The sequence below is a fragment of the Ovis canadensis genome, chromosome 23, assembly GCF_042477335.2.
Source record: "Ovis canadensis isolate MfBH-ARS-UI-01 breed Bighorn chromosome 23, ARS-UI_OviCan_v2, whole genome shotgun sequence".
Classification (NCBI taxonomy): Eukaryota; Metazoa; Chordata; class Mammalia; order Artiodactyla; family Bovidae; genus Ovis; species Ovis canadensis.
In genome coordinates this window covers 13,864,069-13,885,984 of record NC_091267.1, presented here as the reverse complement: position 1 = coordinate 13,885,984, position 21,916 = coordinate 13,864,069, and the positions used below count along the sequence as shown (strand labels likewise).

Sequence of the window (21,916 nt, the reverse complement as noted above, 5' to 3'; positions counted from 1 at the left end):
GGGATCTGAGGGGCGACCTCGGTGTCACAGGCAGCGCTGTCCCCAGGGATCTGAGGGGCGACCTCGGTGTCACAGGCCAGTCCTTTCCCCAAGGGATCTGAGGGGCGACCTCGGTGTCACAGGCCAGTCCTTTCCCCAAGGGATCTGAGGGGCGACCCCAGTGTCACAGGCAGCGCTGTCCCCAGGGATCTGAGGGGCGACCTCGGTGTCACAGGCCAGTCCTTTCCCCCAAGGATCTGAGGGGCGACCTCGGTGTCACAGGCAGCGCTGTCCCCAGGGATCTGAGGGGCGACCTCGGTGTCACAGGCCAGTCCTTTCCCCCAAGGATCTGAGGGGCGACCTCGGTGTCACAGGCAGCGCTGTCCCCAGGGATCTGAGGGGCGACCTCGGTGTCACAGGCAGCGCTGTCCCCAGGGATCTGAGGGGCGACCTCGGTGTCAAACGTCAGCACTTTCCCCAGGGATCTGAGGGGCGACCTCGGTGTCACAGGCAGCGCTGTCCCCAGGGATCTGAGGGGCGACCTCGGTGTCACAGGCAGCGCTGTCCCCAGGGATCTGAGGGGCGACCCCAGTGTCACAGGCCAGTCCTTTCCCCCAAGGATCTGAGGGGTGACCTCGGTGTCACAGGCAGCGCTGTCCCCAGGGATCTGAGGGGCGACCTCGGTGTCACAGGCCAGTCCTCTCCCCCAGGGCAGGGTGCTGGCGCAGCACTTCCCTGGGATCCCCTGAGGTGAAGGACAGATGGGCCCTTGACTCTGCCCTGGGCTGTGCTCCAACTCCACTCACGAGGCCACACTGGATCCACAGCAGTTTATTGAGTTAAAGTCACCCTGACAGGACCACGGGGCTCCCACAAGGGGCACGCACGGCACCGCCGCACCCGGTGACAGACATCTCCTTTCATTTTAAAAAATAAACATTTTCAGAGCATTTTGCAGGCCAGAGAGCTGCACGGGATCCTCAAACATTCAGGAGCTTTTGAGGAAAATTCAGGAGGAGGAGACGGCTTCACACGCCTTCCACCGACCACACAAACGTGGGTGCTTTGGTAGCAGCCCAGGAAACGTGGATGCCACAGGCCCTCCGCCCAGCAGGAGGGGAAGTGCCTGTGGGAAGCCTGCAGAAGTGTCTAGAACACTTGCCTGGGAGGCTGAGATGCCTGTGTAGACTGAAGAGGGCCCATGTCAGACACAGCAGACGCAGAGGGTTGCGCAGAAGGTGGGGGCAGCAGCGGGGCCTCTGCACAGCATTGAGAAGCCTGCCCCGCCGCCCCCTGCCCTGACCGACAGGCGCCTCCAGGCCTGGAAGACGGACGCCTTGGGCTGTGTCTGCAAGGGCACAATTCCCAGAGGGAAGGGATGCCTGGGGCAGCCCAACCCCGGACCTGGGCCCCCAGCCTTCCTGGGTGTGCCTTGGGCCCACCAGCACCCAGGCCCCCCTCCCAACAGCCCGGGCCCACTCCAGCCACAGCCTGGCCAGACGCGATTGAGTCCACAGAAGCCTCACCAGAAGGGGCTGGTGGAGCAGCAAGGCCACCAGGGCCTGGAAAGGTGCCAACCTGGAGTGAGGAAGCCGGAGCCCTGCGTCCTACATGGCTGAGCCCGACGCGGCGGTGCATCACCCCAGCCAGCCTGAGACCGTGGGCCCCTCAGGCAGGGACCCGGGCTCCCGGTGCTGTTTCTCACTCCCACCTCGTCTCGCCCCTCCTGAGACCCCCCTGGCCTGGCTGCAAGCCCCCCCACCTGCCACATCAGGGCCCCGGGGCCCGAGACCTGGAGGTTCCCAGAGATCCCGGGTCCCGCGGGGCACCCCAGGTTCCCCAGTTGTGTCCTGAGCTGAAGTGGAAGAGAGGCCTGCTTTCCGTTAGCTTGAGAGCGCGGCAGCCCCACCTGGGGAGACCTGCTTGTGGAGTCCTGGGCGGCAGAGCGCAGCGTTGGCCCCCAGGTCCCACCATACCCAAGAGCCAGAGGCCAGGCGAGTCCCCCACGGCCGGGCCTGTCTTGGGGCTGCGGTGCCCACTGCCCATGTGGGGCACAGGTGGCCGGGCCAGGAGCCCTGGCCCCGCGTCCTCATCCTCTGGCCGCCTCAGAGGGCCTTGGCACTGGCGGGGTGGGCCGCATGGGGGGCCGGCTTCAGAGGGTAGCGGGTGAACACGTAGGCCTGCACTAGGATGGCCAGGTCCACCAGCACCTGCAGCAGCCCACACACTGAGAACTGCAGGGGCGCCCCGTTCAGCAGGAAGTAGGCCGTCTTGAAGGTGTCGCCACTCGTCCACATGAGGACCATCTTGATGCTGCAGAGACACAGAAGCGGTCAGGGGTCACTGACTGGGGTCAGGGGTCATAGATCAGGGTCAGGGGACTTAACCCAGGGGTCAGTCCGGGGACATGCCAGACTCTGGCCCACCCTCCTGTCCTGGCTGTGAAGCCACCACATGCATGGCCGCAGGGACAGGAAGGCCCTCGAGCAGGAGAAGCCTCAGGTCTGTGGGGCAGAGAAGGGCGCCGCAGGGCCAAGCTCACGTGGGCTCACAAATGTCCCGTCCTGGCTGCAGGCACAGCAGGTGTGTGGCCCTCAGGTGACATGCGATGGCCTCAGGCAGGAGAGGCCCGTCACACCATGTCCCACAAGGCAAGCTCGCAGCACGAGAACTGGCCTAGGGGGCAGCCCTCTGCCCCCCACACCTGCACCCAGGGCACTAAGCAGGAGACCAGGGGCCTCTTTTGGGAACTCCTGGCTCAGCCAGGCTCCTCGCTCCAAAGATAGCCTGACAGTAATCCCCTTCTGGTCATCGATGGCACGCCCAGAGTCTCAGACCAGTCCTTGGAGCAGAGAGGGGTCCCGCGTCACGGACCGCTCGTGTCTGCACACACCTCTCCACGTCTAACACCCGGCCGGCCAGGTAGCACGCGCCAGCACACTGTTTCCCTGCATAAAATGTTTAAATCAGACCCATTTCCACAGCAGGCGAACCTTATGTGGCTGATTAAGCCAGGCCACAGTTTGTGGGGGCAGCTGCCTCTCGGCTCTGAGGACCCCAGGGACAGGATGAAGGTCTGAGCCATCTATGCTGAGGGCAGGGCAGGCACTCCATGCTCCTGAGGTGGCCCCATCCACCTGGGGCTGGGAGGCCTCTGACCCCAGGCTGGTTCTCACCAGTAAAGCCAGGCAAGGGGCCGTGACCCGTGTCCAGGGTAGTGATCCCCAAATCCCCAGCTCTGTCCACTGGAGCATCAGACGGACCACACAGAAGCAGGGCAGAAAGTGGACAGTTCCCCCAACCTGCACTCTCGAAAGCTGGAGCTTCCAGGACCCTTACTCAGGAGAATGGTTCAGGCTGAGGCTCCAAGCCCGGCCCCCATCCACCCTGCGGCCCGGCGTCTGCGTCCAAGCAGCCCTGCGACTCTTGCTGGCTTACCGTGTGGGCTCACACAGTGTTTAAAGACTTTGGTTCTTAGTTAGCTGATATAACTCTGCATTCAAACAGCAGGATCACTATACGTCACCAGTCCTTTTTCTCTGGCTGTTTTCACCATTTGAATTTGGTTTCACAGTCTGTGACAGAATGCACGTTTGGGACTTGCTGAGTATCTTAAAATCCGTACATGGATCTTGCACTAAATTTGGGAAGTTTTCAGACATCATTTCTTCAACTCTTTTGTGCCACTCTCGCCTCTCCTGGTCTCAGGTGACACAAACGTTAGACATCTTGCTGCTGTCCCTGAGTCTGTTCTTTTTTTTCCCCTATTATTTTTTTCCTGTTGTTCAGAATGGATGATTTGTATCAATCCTCAAGTTCATTAATTTGTGCTCTGTCATCTCCATTCTACTAATGAAGTATGTTTTCTGTTTAGCTACTGTATTTTTCAATTTAAAAATCTCTAGTTACTTTTCTCATAGCTTTTATTTCTCCCCTGTGATGGTCTATCTTTGCATTCATTTCAGGAGTATCTGCTATTGCTCTTTAGAGAATAGTTACACCAGTGCCTTTAAGATCTGGTAACTCCAGTCTCTGTGTCGATTCTTTGTTGTCTGTGGTCTTTTGAGAGTTGTTGAGATTTTCCTAATCTTCATGGTGAGTAATTTTGGTTAACATTCTGGAGATTTTTAACACTAAGTAAGGAGACTCTGTCTTACTGCAATCCTGTGGAGAATGTTTTTTTGTTGTTGTTCCAGCAGGAAACTGACATAGTTCAGTTCGAGCTGCACATTGTGGCTGTTATTTGGGGACTATGGCTGAATTCAGTTCAGTTTCCAAAACCACTCAGATCTGCACAGCATGGCCAGCAATCAGTGGCCAGCATGGGACTTGGGTGGCGGTCTGCCCCAAAGGTCCTGGGGGAACCCCTTTCCATGCCCTAGACAGAAAGCTTTCTGCCCTGTGCACCTTTCTGGGCTTGGGGCTGTGCAGGAGTCCAGAATGACAGATGTGGGAAAAAAAGATGCGTCCTGTCGTTCATGTAATGCGTCCTCCCACAGTCCGCCCGCTCCTGTACCCAGGACTGCTCCACCCATCCGGCCCTGTCTGTAGGTGCACCCAAGGGAGACATGGGCCCGGCATGAAAAGACCCGAGGTTGGTAGTCTGGGGAGCATCCATCCTGAGTGTACTGGCCTCTGCTGACTGGTCCCTGTGGATGAGACCTACTGGACCCTGGACAGAGGCTGAGGACCGGGAGGGAGGGTGTCTTGTTGCTGTCCTCTCTTCTATGTGGCATCTTTCCCCACAAACTTGTGCCCCTCTCTCCATCTGAATTCTGTCCTGCTCTGGAGCACCAACTCAGAATTTGAGAGTGAAGTAGTAGTGTGCCAAGTGGCCTGCAGGTGACTCTACATCATGGACACGGAGGGGACTGGATGGGACCACCCACAGCGGTGTCTGGAAGGAACAGCAGGTGGGGGGGGGGGCGCACAGGGGCTGCCTGGCAGCGGCAGACCAGAGCGGCAGAGATGCTGGCCTGCCAGCGAGGCTACTCACAGCTCTCCAGCTCACAGCACTTCCATTTCAAAGGAAACCCACCCCCATAGAGCAAGCATTTCCAGGAGAAGCTCTGACAAGCAAGCCCAATTTCTGCAAACAGCTGTGAAGATGGGAAGAGAACTAACGTCGTAAATCAGTCTAGTTTCATTCTACAGTGCTAAGAGCCAAGGCACAGTCTCCCCTAGAGACACCAGAACTTAGCAGGAGACCCAAGGACCCTCCCTCCCAAGACAGACACCACGTGGTGGCCTGTGCAGTGCCCCGTTTAGAGGGGAGATGCTGAGGCACAGACAGGTTGGGTGACTCACCCAAGAACACACAGCAAATGCCTCGCAGGGTGGAAAGGCCGCAGAGGGGTGGCAGAAGGCACAGCTGAGCCCGTCCCAGCTGGTGTCTCTCTGGGCCTGAAAGCCCAGGTGCACCTTCGCCCTAGCAAGCGGAGACGTGTGGGCAACGCCAAGAGCTGGGCTCTGCCTGACATACACACACATTTTTAGGTGCCCAGATGCCTCTCCTGGCCCTGGCCCTCAGTTGGCTCTCGCCCCAGAAGCAGGAATCCGACAGCCTTCCAAGGCCCCACAACCAGCCCCGCGTGTTGAGGGCTCAGGGCAAATGTTTAATCAAACTGTTCCTCCCAGTCCAAGTACCACCCTGAGCCGCGGGAGCCCACGTGCCAGGAGTGGACACTTGACTACAAGCTCATGTTCCGAACCCCCTGGTCACCCTGGACCCTGCCCCCTGTGGGCATGTGCACAGGCCCAGACCCCGTCTCCCCCACGGGGTCAGGTCACCTGTTACCCTCAACAGCTATCAGGTGGGCCAGCCGTGAGGCCCAATTACCACCGTCCAGCAGGCCAGGGACGTCCTAGTGTGTATCAAGGCCGGAGTGTGCCCACTGCACATGGCGGGGTCTCTAGGAAGACCCCTCCTCGACTGAGGGCTGCCAGCCCGGGGTTCGGACAGCACAGGGAGCCCAGGGCACGGAGGAGCTGTGGGAGCTGGTCTGCGCAGGTGGAGACTGTCCCCAGGCTGCATTCTTCGGCTGGGGGTGGGCAGGGTGGGTGGCTTGGGAGCCGACTCCTCTCCCGCGGCTCCTCCTCACCCTGGCCCCAGCTCCAGCGCCTGCGCCCTGTGCCTGATCCTCCCCACGAGTTTAATCCGGGATCCCGTTACTTCACTCTTGGCACCAGCTTTTTTCCTCCGAAACCGAGCAGCCCGACGACTATTCCTAAAATACTTCTCACCTCACCCTTGCCCCGGCCAGCCGTCCAGAACACCTCTCCCCAGCCAGCGCCCACGCAGCACGACCCTCACTCCTGCACTGGCCTCGCTGGCGCCCCCGTGCGTCCCTGCCGCTCCGCACTCCCACCGCCGAGCCCCGCCCACACCTCCCTCCTTCCCCGCATCCAATCGCTACCGCTACTGCTAAGTCACTTCAGTCGTGTCCGACTCTGTGCAACCCCATAGACGGAAGCCCACCAGGCTCCCCCGTCCCTGGGATTCTCCAGGCAAGAACACTGGAGTGGGTTGCCATTTCCTTTTCCAGTGCATGAAAGTGAAAAGTGAAAGTGAAGTCGCTCAGTCGTGTCCGACTCTTAGCGACCCTATGGACTGCAGCCCACCAGGCTCCTCCGTCCATGGGATTCTCCAGGCAAGAGTACTGGAGTGAGGGGCCATTGCCTTCTCCGTCCCACCCATCCAAAGCTCCCCCAAAATTCAAAGCCTACCCAGAACACAGGAGTAGGTCTCTGTGACCAAGGGTCACAAGGTTTCTTAGGTGTGACACCAAAGGCATAGCAATTAAAAAAAAAAATACACTTCATCAAAATTCAAATCTTTTGTGCTGCAGTGTAAAAAGATGGCCTGCAATGGAGAAGATGAATGCAAACCAATAAGAATATTTAAAGATCTCTACAAGTCAATAAGGAAAGCAATCAAATTTTTACATGGGCAAAAATCTGAAGAGACATTTCTCTAAAGAAGATACACAAACAGCCAATAATCACAGGGAAAGGTGTTTGATGTCATCAGTCATCAGGAAAATGCAAATCAAAGCCACAGGAGACCTGACTTCACACCCACACGGACGGCTATGATGAGAAGGTAACCAGTGCTGGTGAGGCTGTGCAAAGGCCAGAATCCTGCACCTCCAGCGGGAACATAAAACGGTGCGGCCGCGACTCACCAGCTCCACTCCTAAGTGTGTCCAAGACAGAGGAACACATGTCCGCGCAGAAACTGGCACACAGACAACACTGTTGTTCACAGCAACACTGCTCATGGTTGCCAAGAAGATGCCAAACCGCCCAGACGTCCACCAACTAAAGAGGAGATCAGCAGAGCTTGACCTGTGCGCACACTGACTGTCACTCAGGAAGGATGGACACTGGCCGCTCACTGTGCGTGGCCTTGGGGGCGTGACGGAGAGTGAAAGCAGCAGAGAGGACCACGTGCCGTGTCATTCCATTTCTCTAACGCGTCCAGAACGGACAGAGCCGTGGAGACAGAAAGCAGATCAGTGGTTCTGAGGCCTGGCCGAGGTGGGGGCAGTGGAGAGTGATTGCCAGCGGGCACGAGACTGCTTTTCAGGTGACGAAACGCCCTAAAATTAGACTGGCGATGGCTGCACAGCTCTGTGAATGCACTAAAATCCACTGGATGCGGAGCTTTAGATGGGTGATGGTGTGACAAGTTACTGCTCCATGAAGTTGTCTAAGTTCCAGGGCTTTCGCTGGACTCTAATTCCAGCCCTCCTCCTCTCCTGACTGGCCCCTGGGTGTGCAAGTGTGGTGTGTGCTGTGGTGGAGGTGCACCTGCACACCCACATGTGCACTCTAGTGGGCATCGTGCACGGCACCTCCACTCACGATGGCAGGCTCACCACGTCAAGGACGACACAGAGGACAATGGGTGGGGGGCTGAGAGTGACGTACATGTGGCCCCAGGGAGATGCCACCCTGATTCCCAAGCAGCTGAGGCCCCAGGCTTGAGGGCAGGTCTGGAGCTGGACCAGGTGAGCACTTCCCTGATGCTGGACGCTGCTGTCAAAGCCCAGAGTGTCCCGGCTGGGACGCGTCAGCAGCCGGCCTGAACTGCTGCACCCAGAAGCGTCCCCGCCTCACAATACCACACACGTGACCTCCTCCTGGGGCCCCCGCGGCCAGGGCCAGCGCTGTCTCTGAACACCCCTCCACCCACCGGCCTCCTGCCTGCCCCTCCCTCCCCTCGGTCATAACTGGATCCACCACTGGTTTTCCCCATGCTGGCTCCTTCACCCACCCCCAGGCTCTCCAGTAATTACTTGTTGGGGAACATCTTCTCATGCAGCAAAATGCGGAGGAAGGAGGAGGGAACCTGGCTACAAGTTGCCATTCAGGGCCGCAGTGCTAATTAGTGACCTTATTTCAAAGCTGCGTCAGTTTCTGTTACTGGTTCAGAAGCATCATTCCAACAATCGCTTAACATTCTGTAAAGGGAAATCATTCAAAAGTACCTCCTGCATTTCCTCCAAGGCAGAGGCAGCAAAAGCATGCATGTGAGTGTGTGTGAATGTGTGTGCACGTGTGTGAATGTGTGCATGAGTGTGCACACCTGTGTGTGTGAGCGCACACCCTCTGAGCAGGGCCCCTGGGAGATGGCTGAAGCTGGTCTTTGAGCAGGACCTCACAGTCCCTCCCCTCTCGCACCCCCTGATGGTCTGAGGCCGAGTGTCCCGCAGCAGATCTGAGCTGGCCTTGACCGCAGGGCTTCGAGAGTTCTGAGTCCCAGCAGGTCCAGGGCTGCTCCATCTTGGGGGTGAAACAGAAACCTCGCTGGGGGACACCTGAGGATGCTCAGATCAGCCCATGCGGTGCAGCTGCTGGGCAGTGGGGATGGGGGCCAGGGGCAGCCATGAGCCCAAGTCTGGAGTCCAGGCGTGGACACCGGAAAGGGTGGGAGGGCTCTGGTCCTGAGCTCTGGATGGGAGAAGCCAATCTCAGGGGGCTCCTGTGTCCTCGCCAGTGGGGCTGTCCACCAGCCAGAGTGTCGCGGGCTGGGGCAGGTTCTGGTTTCAGGCTGAACCGGGCCACCACGTGCACACCCGGCACGCCACCTTCTCTCCTCCAGGCCGGGGTGTGGACAGGTGAGGGGCACTTCCCTCACGACCCCACCGTCCTCACTTCCGCCTGGGAGCCAGCCATCTGCCCCCCAGGAATCCGGCTGCAACGTGTCGGGGTGGACGCTCAGGGAACTCCGGCCGCCACGGCTCAGGCAGAGGGCGCGGAACCTGGGGGCACAGGTCAGACCAGCCCCAGCTGCACAGGGACACCTGGCGCCTCCTGCCCAGGATCATGGAGTCGGGCTCACTGCCCTTCGATGGCCAAGCCTTTCTGGGTGCTGGGGACACGGCAAGGAAAGGCGGCCCCTGCCCTGGGGACAGTGCCGCAACCAGACTGAAGAACTTTATCAGGGACAGAGCAGAGACTGGGCTGGGGCTGAGGGAAGACCCCTGAGAGGACATGCAGAGCCCAGGTGCCCGTGAGCTGGGCTGAGAGAAGCAGACGCTGGGGCGGCCTGTTTACACAGCGGATTCAGATTTACTCCACTGTCGCGTGAACATCCCATCATCTTACAGGTTCTCTTACACAGACTTCTGCGAAGAAGAACTAATGTTACAGGAAACAAAACTGCATGAGGCTCCACACCTGCACCTTCTCTCCAAGCACTCAGCTTGCTCACTAAGAAAGAGGGTTGCTGTTCAGTTGTCATTTCCAACTCTCTAGAGACCCCGTGGACTGTAGCCTGCCAGGCTCCTCAGTCCCCGGGTGCTGGGTCTTTAAAAGCACACAGAGCAAGGTCACCCTGCACAGACCCCAGCTCGATGCCCAGGAGCAAGGAGCACAGCCCTGCCCTGAGCCCAGGGCCCGGGGCCCCATCACCACCCGTTGCTGGCACAGCCCCACGTCACCTGCACCATCAGCTGGCAGGGGGCACGGGCAGCAGTGCAGGATGGCCCCAGGACCGGCCCTGCAGACCCCCCAGAGCCCGGCTGTCCTCGCAGAACCATCCATCCTCATCACGCTGCCCCAGAGCCCGCTCTTGGGCCGGCAGCTGCCTGTTATCAGGTCAGTCTCCTTAAAGAGGACGAGCGCAGTCTGGAGAGGACCCTGCACAGGCAGCCAACTGGAGCAGCGACGCCGGCCTCCTTTGCAAGCTTGGGGCCTGCTCAGGACCCGCTGGTTGACGACCGGGCCTCCACCCTACGCAGGGCTAGCACTGTGGCACCTCCAGGCCTTCTCATACCCACTCAGCCAGAGTGCGGGCTCCCGCTGCCTGCAGCCCCAGGGGAACTCCTCTGCCTCTGTGCCCTCACACCTGCACCCCAACTCCTCACCCCAGCACCCTGACCCATCACCCCAGCACCCTGACCCCTCACCCCAGCACCCCGACCCCTCACCCCAGCAACCCTGACCCCTCACACTAGCACCTTGACCCCTCACCACAGCAACCCAACCCCTTACCCAAGAACCCTGAACCCTTCCCCATCACCCTAACCCACTACACCCACACCAACCCCTCACATCTGCACCCCAACCCCTCACACCCCAGCACCTCGACCCCTCACACCAGCACCCTGACCCCTCACACCAGCACCCCGACCCCTCACACTGACCCCTTACACTCCACACCTCAACACCTCACATCCACACACCCCGACCCCTCACAACCCAGCATTCCGACCCCTCACACCCCAGCACCCTGATCCCTCACACCTGCACCTGACCCCTCTCACACCCCACATCCCGACCCCTCACACCCCAGCACCCCCACCCCTCACCCCCCAGCACCCTGACCTCTCACACCCACACCCTGACCCCTCACACCCCACACCCCGACCCCTCACACCAGTACCCTGACCCCTCACCCAAGCACCCTGACCCCTCACCCCAGCAACCCGACCCCTTACCCAAGCACCCTGACCCCTCACCCCATCACCCTGACCCATTACACCCACACCGACCCCTCACACCTGCATCCCGACCCCTCACCCCAGCACCCTGACACCTCACCCCAGCACCCTGACACCTCATCCCAGCACCCCAACCCCTCACACCCCAGCACCCCGATCCCTCACACCCACACCCCGACCCGTCATATCCCACACCCCGACCCCTCACACCAGCACCCCGACCCCTCACACCGACCTCTTACGCCCCACACCCTGACACATCACACCCACACACCCCGACCCCTCACACCCCAGCACCCCGATCCCTCACACCTACACCCGACCCCTCACACCCCACACCCCGACCTCTCATGCCCCACACCCCAACCCCTCACACCCCAGCACCCCAACCCCTCACACCTGCACCCAACCCCTCACACCCTGACCCCACACCCATAAACCCCAACCCCTCACACCAGCACCCCGACCCCTCACACCAGCACCCCACCCCTCACACAAGCACCCTGACCCCCTCATACCCCACACCCTGACCCCCTCACACCAGCACCTCAATCTCATCACAGCCTGTGCCCCAAGGCCCTCACACCAGCACCCTCAGGAGGTGGGCAGGCGGAGTCAGGTGAGCGGGCACCAGGGGAGAGGGGCTTGCGGTCACAGAGCACAAGACCACGCTCATCCCTCATGTCCTAAAGTCAGGACCTCCTCAGACAGCACTGCCCACCCCCACACAGCTCCCCAGGCTCCCCTCCAAGTGCCAGGAACTTCTGCTTGTCCTGTCACTGAGGACAAGAAGTGGTTGCCCCCCACCCCACTGAGGCCAGAAGTGGGATGGCCACGCCTGTGGCGGCACTTCTGCGGAGCAGCCCCAACCTCTGCAGTCCGGCCAGGCATCTTTCCAACATCACCTTAGCTGGATGAGTCACTGCAGCCCCACCAGGGACGTGGTACCCACCAGGGACGTGGTGCCCACCAGGGACGTGGTGCCCACCAGGGACGTGGTGCCCACCAGGGACGTGGTGCCCACTGGGGCCTTCTGCAATTTTCGCCACTGGGTACAAATTCTCTACGAATTAGCCCAATTGGCTAGGTACCCACAGTGGTAAATTTTCCATGTTCATAAACGCATCCCCAAGGGTTCTCCTATTTCCCAAAAGTGACTTAGAGAATCAACTATTTGAATCCTTCATTAGTTCATTCAACAAATATTTACTGAACTGCTGTAATTTTCCAAACACTGTCAGATGTTGGGGAAAGAAGGGGATGGGATGCAGTCCATGTCCTCAAGGTCATCAGTCAAGCGGATGAGCTGGCAAGCGGAAACATGGTTGAGCTGTGGTTTTCCAGTAGTCGTGCACAGATGGGAGAGGTGGACCATACAGAAGACTGAGTGCCAAAGAACTGATGCGACTGTGGTGCTGGAGAAGACTCCTGAGAGTCCCTTGGACTGCAAGGAGATCCAACCAGTCCATTCTAAAGGAAATCAACCCTGAATATTCACTTAAAGGACTGATGCTGAAGCTGAAGTTCCAATACTTTGGACACCTGATGTGAAGAGCTGACTCACTGGAAAAGACCCTGATGCTGGGAAAGAGTGAAGGCAGGAGGAGAAGGGGACGACAGAGGATGAGATGGTTGGATGGCATCACTGACTCGATGGACATGAGTTTGAGCAAGCTCCAGGAGACAATGAACAGGGAAGCCTGCCGTGCTGCAGTCCATGGGGTCGCAGAGTTGGACCTGACTTAATGACTGAACAACAATAGGGAAAAACAACAAAATGACAATGGCTTTCTCATCAGAAGCCATGGAGACCAGAAGGAAATGGCACATTTTTCAAGGTCGAAAAGAAAAGAACTATCAAACCAGATCCTACATCAGCAGAAACATCCTTCAGATGAAAGGGTATCGAGACATTCTCGGAAAAGTGAAAACCCTGCCACCACCTGACAGCCTTAGAGGGTTGTTGTTCAGTTGTCATTTCCGACTCTCTTGAGACCCCCGTGGACTGCAGCCTGCCAGAAATTTCTCAAAGCAAGGGGGAAAAAAAACCAACAAGAAAAGGAATATTGGCGTAGGAAGGAAGACAGAATATCATAAGCAAAAATAAACACAATAGACTTTCCCATTCCTCTTCAATTTTGTGCATTACACTGATTGAAGCAAAAATTTAAACATTATCTGATGTTCTAAATATGAAGAGAAAATATTGAAGAAAATTATAAGCGGAGGTGAACACTTTATGTATATAATGCATAATGTATTAAATATATCATCAAAGGAGGTAAAGTTTCTACCCTGCATCCAAAGTGGTAAAATGATGACACAATTATGTGGTAAGTTATATGCATAATATATTACTTAGACAAGTCACTAAAAAATCTGTACAGAGAGACACTCACTCAAAAGCACTATAGGTAAGTAACCACTAAATAATAACTCCCCCGTCTCCCCTCCTCCAGGCCCTGGCAACCACCATGGTTCAGTTCAGTTCAGTCGCTCAGTCGTGTCCGACTCTTTGTGACCCCACGAGTTGCAACACGCCAGGCCTCCCTGTCCATCACCAATTCCCGGAGTTCACTCAAACTCACGTCCATCGAGTCAGTGATGCCACAGCCATCTCCTCCTCGGTCGTCCCCTTCTCCTCCTGCCCTCAATCCCTCCCAGCATCAGTCTTTTCCAATGAGTCAACTCTTCCCATGAGGTGGCCAAAGTACTGGAGTTTCATCTTCAGCATCATTCCTTCCAAAGAACACCCAGGACTGATCTCCTTTAGAATGGACTGGTTGGATCTCCTTGCAGTCCAAGGGACTCTCAAGAGTCTTCTCCAACACTACAGTTCAAAAGCATCAATTCTTCGGCGTTCAGCCTTCTTCATAGTCCAACTCTCACATCTATACATGACTACTGGAAAAACCATAGCCTTAACTAGACGGATGTTTGTTGGCAAAGTAATGTCTCTGCTGTTGAATATGCCATCTAGGTTGGTTATAACTTTCTTTCCAAGGAGTAAGCGTCTTTTAATTTCATGGCTGCAGTCACCATCTGCAGTGATTTTGGAGCCCAGAAAAATAAAGTCTGACACTGTTTCCACTGTTTCCCCATCTATTTCCCATGAAATGATGGGACCAGATGCCATGATCTTAGTTTTCTGAATGTTGAGCTTTAAGCCAACTTTTTCACTCTCCATTTTCACTTTCATCAAGAGGCCTTTTAGTTCCCCTTCACTTTCTGCCATAATACCTCCTATGAATTGACAACTCTAAGCTCATATAAGTGGAATCACATAGTATTTGTCCTTTGTGATTGGCTTATTCCACTGAGCATCGTGTCCTCAAATTACCCTACTGAAACCTGTGTAAGAATTTCCTTCCTGTTAAGACTGATTAATTTTCCACTGTATGGACGGACCACGTTTTGCTTATCCATTCAACCACTGATGGACACTTGGTTGTTGCTCTGTTATGAACATGGGCTTACAGTATCTGTTCAAGACCATGCTTTCAATTCTCTTGGTTATACACCCAGAAGCAGAATTGCTGGGTCACATGCAGGAGACATAAGAAACTCCAGTTCAATTCTTGGGTCGGGAAGATCCCCTGGTGGAGGGCATGGCAACCCACTCCAGTATTCTTGCCTTTCAGAATCCCATGGACAGAGGAGCCTGGTGGGCTACTGTCCCTGGGGTCACAAAGAGTCAGACATGACTGAAATGACTTAGCATATAGTAGTTCTATTTTCAATATTTTGAGGAAATGCCACACTGTTTTCCACAGAAGCTGTACCATTTTGCTTCCCATGAACAGAACAGAAGAATTCCAATTTTTGCACATCCTCACTAACTCCTGCTGTTCTTCCAACAGTCACCGTTTGAACGCGTGAGAGGCAGTGTCTCTGCAGTTTTCACTGTATGGGTCTTTCTCCTCCTTGGTTAAGTTAATTCCTAAGCACTTTACACTTTCTGATGTTATTGCAAATAAACTATTTTTGCTTCACTGGGGAGTGCCTGGACCTGTTCCTGGTGGTGCCAAAGTGGAAGAGGCTGCTGTGTTATTATCTCCTGCATTAAAGGGCTTGAACCTTCTGCCTTCTGGAGACATCCGTGGACCCCCACCCCATCCACGGCTCACAGTGAGCTGCCTCACAGGAAGCTCTTGGCCTCCCCTCACCTGCTGAACAAAAACTCACCTGCTTGCACACCAAGAGATCAGGAGAGCAACGAGCAAACCGAAACTGCTCATGCACTGGCAGTTTTCCCAGCAGAGCTGATGACCTGGCAGCCACACCTGAACATCTGATGTCTGCCCCTACCTCATGCCCTCCGTGGACTGGTGGCGGTGGTTGCGGTAGAGCTGCGGCACACCCAGCATGGCCTCGGTCAGCACGGCCAGGAAGCCCAGGGTCTCCACAAAGAGGGCCGAGTCAATGGACAGGTAGGTGATGTAGCCCGCCACGCCAGTGAAGGCCAGGACACACTGCACGTAGTCTGCAAAGCTGCTCCAGTGCCAGAAGTGGTGGGGGTCGAAGTCTAGGGCAAAAGAAACAGACGTGAACTGGGGGCGGGGTCGAGGGCGAGCTCAGCGTGAGGAGGACGCGGGTGAGGAGGGCAAGGTCAGCGTGAGGAGGACGTGAGCAAGGAGGGCGAGCTCAGCGTGAGGAGGACTCGGGTGAGGAGGGCGAGGTCAGCGTGAGGAGGACGCGGGTGAGGAGGGCGAGGTCAGTGTGAGGAGGACTCGGGTGAGGAGGGCGAGCTCAGCGTGAGGAGGACTCGGGTGAGGAGGGCGAGGTCAGCGTGAGGAGGACGCGGGTGAGGAGGGCAAGGTCAGCGTGAGGAGGACGCAGGTGAGGAGGGCAAGGTCAGCGTGAGGAGGACGTGAGCAAGGAGGGCGAGCTCAGCGTGAGGAGGACTCGGGTGAGGAGGGCGAGGTCAGTGTGAGGAGGACGCGGGTGAGGAGGGTGAGGTCAGCATGAGGAGGACGCGGGTGAGGAGGGCGAGGTCAGCGTGAGGAGGACTCGGGTGAGGAGGGCGAGGTCAGCGTGAGGAGGGCGAGCTCAGCGTGAGGAGGACGCGGGTGAGGAGGGCAAGGTCAGCGTGAGGAGGACGCAGGTGAGGAGGGCAAGGTCAGCGTGAGGAGGACGCAGGTGAGGAGGGCAAGGTCAGCGTGAGGAGGACGTGAGCGAGGAGGGCGAGCTCAGCGTGAGGAGGACGCGGGTGAGGAGGGCGAGGTCAGCGTGAGGAGGACTCCGGTGAGGAGGGCGAGGTCAGCGTGAGGAGGACGCGGGTGAGGAGGGCGAGGTCAGCGTGAGGAGGACTCGGGTGAGGAGGGCGAGGTCAGCGTGAGGAGGACGCGGGTGAGGAGGGCGAGGTCAGCGTGAGGAGGCCTCGGGTGAGGAGGGCGAGGTCAGCGTGAGGAGGACGCGGGTGAGGAGGGCGAGGTCAGCGTGAGGAGGACTCGGGTGAGGAGGGGGAGGTCAGCGTGAGGAGGACGCGGGTGAGGAGGGCGAGGTCAGCGTGAGGAGGACGCGGGTGAGGAGGGCGAGGTCAGCGTGAGGAGGACGCGGGTGAGGAGGGCGAGGTCAGTGTGAGGAGGACGCAAGCGAGGAGGGCGAGGTCAGTGTGAGGAGGACGCGAGCAAGGAGGGCAAGGTCAGCATGAGGAGGACGAGAGCGAGGAGGGTGAGGTCAGTGTGAGGAGAGTGAGGTCAGTGTGAGGAGGACACGAGTGAGGAGGGCAAGGTCAGGGTGAGGAGGGCGAGGTCAGCGTGAGGAGGACGCGGGTGAGGAGGGCAAGGTCAGTGTGAGGAGGGTGAGGTCAGCGTGAGGAGGACGTGACTGAGAGTACTCAGGTACTTGAACAAATATCCGCCCCCAGTCCAGGATGTCGGCACAAGCCTGGAGGGGAATGGTGCCCAGAGAAGAGCCTCGCGTCACCCATGTCCGCCCACCCTCCAGGGAGGGCCCCGGGGCTTCACCCTGGCTCCCCAGGCTGCGGCGCCCATGTGACCACCTCCCCTCTCTTGCTCGCTCCCTTCAGGCCATCACTGTCTCCAGTCTGCTGGCCCCTGTCCCACCATGTCACAGGCAGGTTCAGCAAAGCTGTTTTAGCCAAAAACATTCATCCACACAAATGCCAGAAATGAGGCCCAGCGAAGGTCAAAGGTCACCCCGTGGTGCTCAGCGGCACCAGTGCCCTGTCGAGCCCCTCCCCTCAATGAACACCGAGGACAGGACCCCTCCCTGAGTCCACCGTGACAGACATGCAGGGGAACACAGAAACCAAATAGTGGGGTTAAGATGTGGGGAGAGGGCGTCCCTGGGAGCGCGAGGTGCCCAGACCTTGGCCGCCACCCGCCAAAGAGCTCAGTTACATGGCTGCCATTTGCCAAGTCTGCAAAAAGATCTATGTTTACACAAAGAAGATACAAAATTGTGTTTTATGTAACTAAACTCATTTGTGACAAAAAACACAGCCTCAGATAAATTTAAAGAATTCCTTTTGAAACATATAGTCAGATGAGCCCTCACCCACTTTCTGCCCCCAGCACAACAGACAGAGCAGCAGCCTCCCCATCAGCCTGGCACCCGCGAGGGCCCTGAGCAGGCAAGCCAGGCCACGCAGGAGGAACCTAGAGCTGGCAAGGTACACTGCACGTGCCAGCTCCCAGGACTCAACGCTTAGGGACTTGCCTTCTCCGAAAGATTAGAGCCAAATAATTCACTTCAAGAGGGGCAACCCCAGTGGCTCAGTGGTAAAGAAGCTGCCTACAATGCAGGAGATTCGTTCGATGGGAAGATCCCCTGGAGAAGGCCATGGCAACCCATTCTTGCCTGGAGAATCCCATGGACAGAGGAGCCTGGTGGGCTACAGTCCATGTGGTGGCAAAGAGTCAGACACGAGTCAACAGGCACATACAATGCAAGAACCTCAGCGACAAGAACATGGATCTTCTAACGGGGAGTAATTGGGATGAGTTGCAGTAATGAGCCTAATTCCTGCCGTTCAGGTTTACAGACCTTCAACCATGTGGGTCAGACTCCACACTCCAGACAATACTCAGGCATCACAGCTCTCAGATTACCACCCGACAGTCCCACCACCTGAGCACCCACTGCTGCAGCTGTGACGACGGTGTGGTCACCGCAACCACCAGCATTGCTGGGACAACCCCCGGCAGTAAACCCGACTCCAGCGTGGAACCATCATTCGCCTTCTGAAGCTGAAGCACAGGCCTGCTGGAGGACCACACCCAGGAACCAGCTGGCAGCCCAGGCGAGAGGGCAGGCGGAGCAGGGTGGGGCAGGAGGGGCCAGGAGGGGACATGGGTGCGGTCCCACAGCATCACCAGGCCCCGCCTCTGAGTGAGGGCAGGGGGCCTAGAAACAGTTATGCAACTTGCCTACAGTTCTATGGTTAGGGGCCAAGGGACCAAATAGACATGGTTTGAATAAATAACTCAAGGGTGTTTTCTCAAAGGGTCCTAATGATTGCAGTGAGACATCATCATCAATGAGCATGAATTCCAGTAAAGGAGTAAACCTGCCCAATTCAATACTCATTTGACAAACAGCACTCAAAGAACAAGATTCAGGAGGCCGGTTTGTGCCTCCAAGGCCAGCATTACTTGGTGACCGCTGCGTGCCCTCCAGGGGTGCAGACAAAGTTCCCCGAGGACAGGAAAGGGCATGAGGAGGCAGGATCAGAGTTGGTCAGGGGGAAAGAGGACAAATCACAATCAACTCCCACTTTCTGAAGCCTATCCCTGCCATATCTCAGGCAGAGAAACGTCTCTTTCAGGAACTCCCCTGTGGACCACTGTTTCTGACGTTCCAGAAAAATATACCAGTACCTGGGAGCGGCTGGCCCCTTCCAAGAGGATACATCAGCGAAACATGGAAGGAAGGAGAAAGAACCTTCACATGCATTTTAACAATATTTATCACATATCCGAGACAAGACAGGATGGCAGAGTGTGATGAGATCAAGAAGACCAAAAGCCCCACAGAGGACCAGCTGCATTTCCCAGAACTAATCTCAGAATGTCTAAAGCCCACAAAAATATTCAGTACACTAAATTCACAATGTCTGATATCTGATCAAAACTGACCATTGGAAAGGGTAACTAAGTGGGTGAATACATATGACTTTTTTCTTATCATTTAAATCTTATTAATAGATAAGGCTCCCCTGGTGGCTCAGAGGGTAAAGAATCATCCTGCAATGCAGGAGACCTGGGTTTGATCCCTGCATAGAGAAGATCCCCCGCATAAAGAAGGGAATGGCACCCCACTCCAGTACTCTGGCCTGGGAAATCCCACGGACAGAGGGGCCTGGTGGGCTACAGTCCATGGGGTTGCAAAGAGTCAGACATGACTGAGCAACTAACGCATACACACATACACACACACACACGACCAGGGACTACTCAAACAAAGAAGGACAATGTAGCAGGGGGTTTTAGCACATGGAAAGCTAACCATATAACAATTACACTAAGGTGGGCTGGCTATAAATAGACATATGTGTTTCCACTAAGATCAGGACCAAATCAAGCAAGTTCGCTCTCATCACTTCTAATCAACACTGTGCTAGAGGCGCTATCCAGAGCAATCAGGCAAGAAAAGGGGGGAGAGGAAGAAGTAAAACGATCCGTATTCACAGATGACACGATCTTCTTATCAAATATATAAGGGACCCATTAAAGCCCATGAGAACGAACAAATGAGCTCGGCAAGATTGCAGGCTATCAGAGCAACTTATAAAAGTTAACTGCATTTCTACATACTAGCAGTGAACAATCAGAAACTAAGTTTAAAAAGCAATACCTTACACGATACCATAAAAGATATGAAATACTTAGGGACAGATCTGACAACGTGCAAGACGGGTACACTGAAAACTACAAAACACTGTTGAGGGCGACCAAAGAAGCCACAGGTAGGAGGACAGCCTATGGAGCTCCGATGCTGGAAGTCTCAACGCTGTCATGTCAGAGCCTCCAAGGCCAGCCCTGGGCACGGTGCTCTTCAGGGGGACTCACCCAGCGTGCCAGCGTAGTCCCAGCTGTGACACACGGCCACAGGACTCACAGCCGAGCCAACGAAGGGAAAGGCAGGTGGGCAGCGCCCAGAGGATTCCAGCTGTGGCTTCCAGGAGCCTCTCCCTCGGATGAGCTTGATCCTCCAGCAACAGACAGCGACCAGGGGAGCTCATCAAGGCCTCAGTGCCCAGAGTTTTTACCAGGGGCTGGCCACGTGACACCCTCCGCTTAACACACAGTGAAATTGCAGACGTCCAGAAGGACAGCAGGTGTCCAGACAACTGAAGCACAGAGAGCACCTCTTGCCAATTCTGGGAACAATGGGAAGTCTCCCAAAATCAGAGTTCCCAGACATCACTCAGGGGCCTGCTGGGGAGGCAGGCCTCTCTAAGGACAGCAGCCCCAGCGTGGCTGTGGTAACGCCCTCTGCACAATCATAATGATTATGCAGTCTCCCCAGATTATAGATTCAAGATAACCCCAACCAAAGTCCTAGCATGCTTAATGTAGAAAGTGACAAATTGACCCTAAAATCCACATGGAAAGGCAAAGCACACAGAACAGAGAACAAAGCCGGAGGACTAACACTACCTGATCCAAGCCTCAGTACCAAGCCAGTAATTAGGACAGCGTGGTGCTGGCACAGGAACCGAGAAATAAATCAATTCATCAGAACAGAGTCCAGAAACGGACCCACACAGAGAGAGCTGACTTCTGACAGAGATGCATAGGTGATTTAGCGGGGAAAAAAGACAGTCTTTGGACATCCATACACAAAAGCAGTAAAGCTGAATCCATACCTCACACCAGAAACAAAAAGTAACTCACAGTTAATTAGATCACAGATCTAAATGTAAAACCTAAAACTACCAGGAAGAAAAACGGAGAAACCTTTGTGGCCTTGAGTTTGACAAAGATGCCTCAGATCTGACACCAAAAGCACAATCAGCAACAGAACAAACTAATAAGCTGGGCTCCATAAAAAATTAAAAATTTCCGCTCGTCAGAAGAAATTACTGAAAGAATGAAAAGACAAAGCACAGACAGGGACAAGAACCTGCAAGCCATGTATCCGATGAAAGGACCTGTATCCAAAGCATTAAACACTCACAACTCAATAAGAACAACTTTTAAAGGGGCAGAAGACCTGGATACTTCACCAATGAAGATTATAAGGATGACAAAGAAGCACACGAAAAGACGTGACGTCATCAGTGAAATGTAAAGACAGACAACAATGAAATGCCACCACACACCTACCTGAATGGAAAAAAAATTTTTTTAAAGGTCCATACAAAGTATTGATGAGGATGCAAAGCAACTGGAATTCACACACTGCTGGTGGGAATGCAAAATGGTACAGCACTTTGGAAGACAGTGCAACAATTTCTTTAAAAATTAAACATACACTTACCATATGATCCAGCCAGTCCACTGCTAGGTATATACCCAAGAGAAAAGAAAGCACATGTTCATATAAGACCTGAACGCGAGAGTTCATTCACAGTTTCATTTGTAACAATCAAAAACTGGAAATGATCCAAATATCCATCAACCAGTTAATAAACAGAAAACTTGTAATATAACCATATAACTCAACAATAAAAAGGAACCAACTGTTGATACACTCTACACCCTGGACAAATTTCAAAACAATTATGCTCAGTGAAAGAAACCAGACAAAACAGTATGTACTGGATGGTTCCAAATTCTGGTGAAATTCCAGTAAACGTGTCAAATTCTAGTAAATGCAAATGAATGGTGAAGGAAAGCAGATTAGTACTCGGGGGAGGTGGGGGGGTCACAAAGAGGAAAACTGTGGGGTGACCAGCATGTTCACTGTCTTGGTCTGGGCGAAGGCTGTACCCAGGCCCAAGCTGACCAGAGCTCCACACTTTGATGCGCTCACTGCATGCTGATCAGACCTCAGTAAAGCTGCTAAAAGGAAACAGA

At 55.5% G+C, this 21,916-nt stretch overlaps 1 protein-coding gene across 2 annotated transcripts in view; it reads right to left on the bottom strand.

Annotated features, from left to right (window-relative positions):
• Nucleotides 1-795: 795 nt before the first annotated feature.
• Nucleotides 796-21,916, bottom strand: part of SLC66A2 (solute carrier family 66 member 2) — a 42,527-nt gene continuing 21,406 nt past the window's right edge. For both annotated transcript variants that reach the window (XM_069568978.1, XM_069568977.1), the window contains 2 exons: nucleotides 15,237-15,453; nucleotides 796-2,292 (listed from right to left, as the gene is read on the bottom strand). In XM_069568978.1, coding sequence (XP_069425079.1) covers nucleotides 2,085-2,292; nucleotides 15,237-15,453 — 425 coding nt within the window. In that variant the 3' untranslated portion in view covers nucleotides 796-2,084. The remainder of the gene's footprint in view (nucleotides 2,293-15,236; nucleotides 15,454-21,916) is intronic.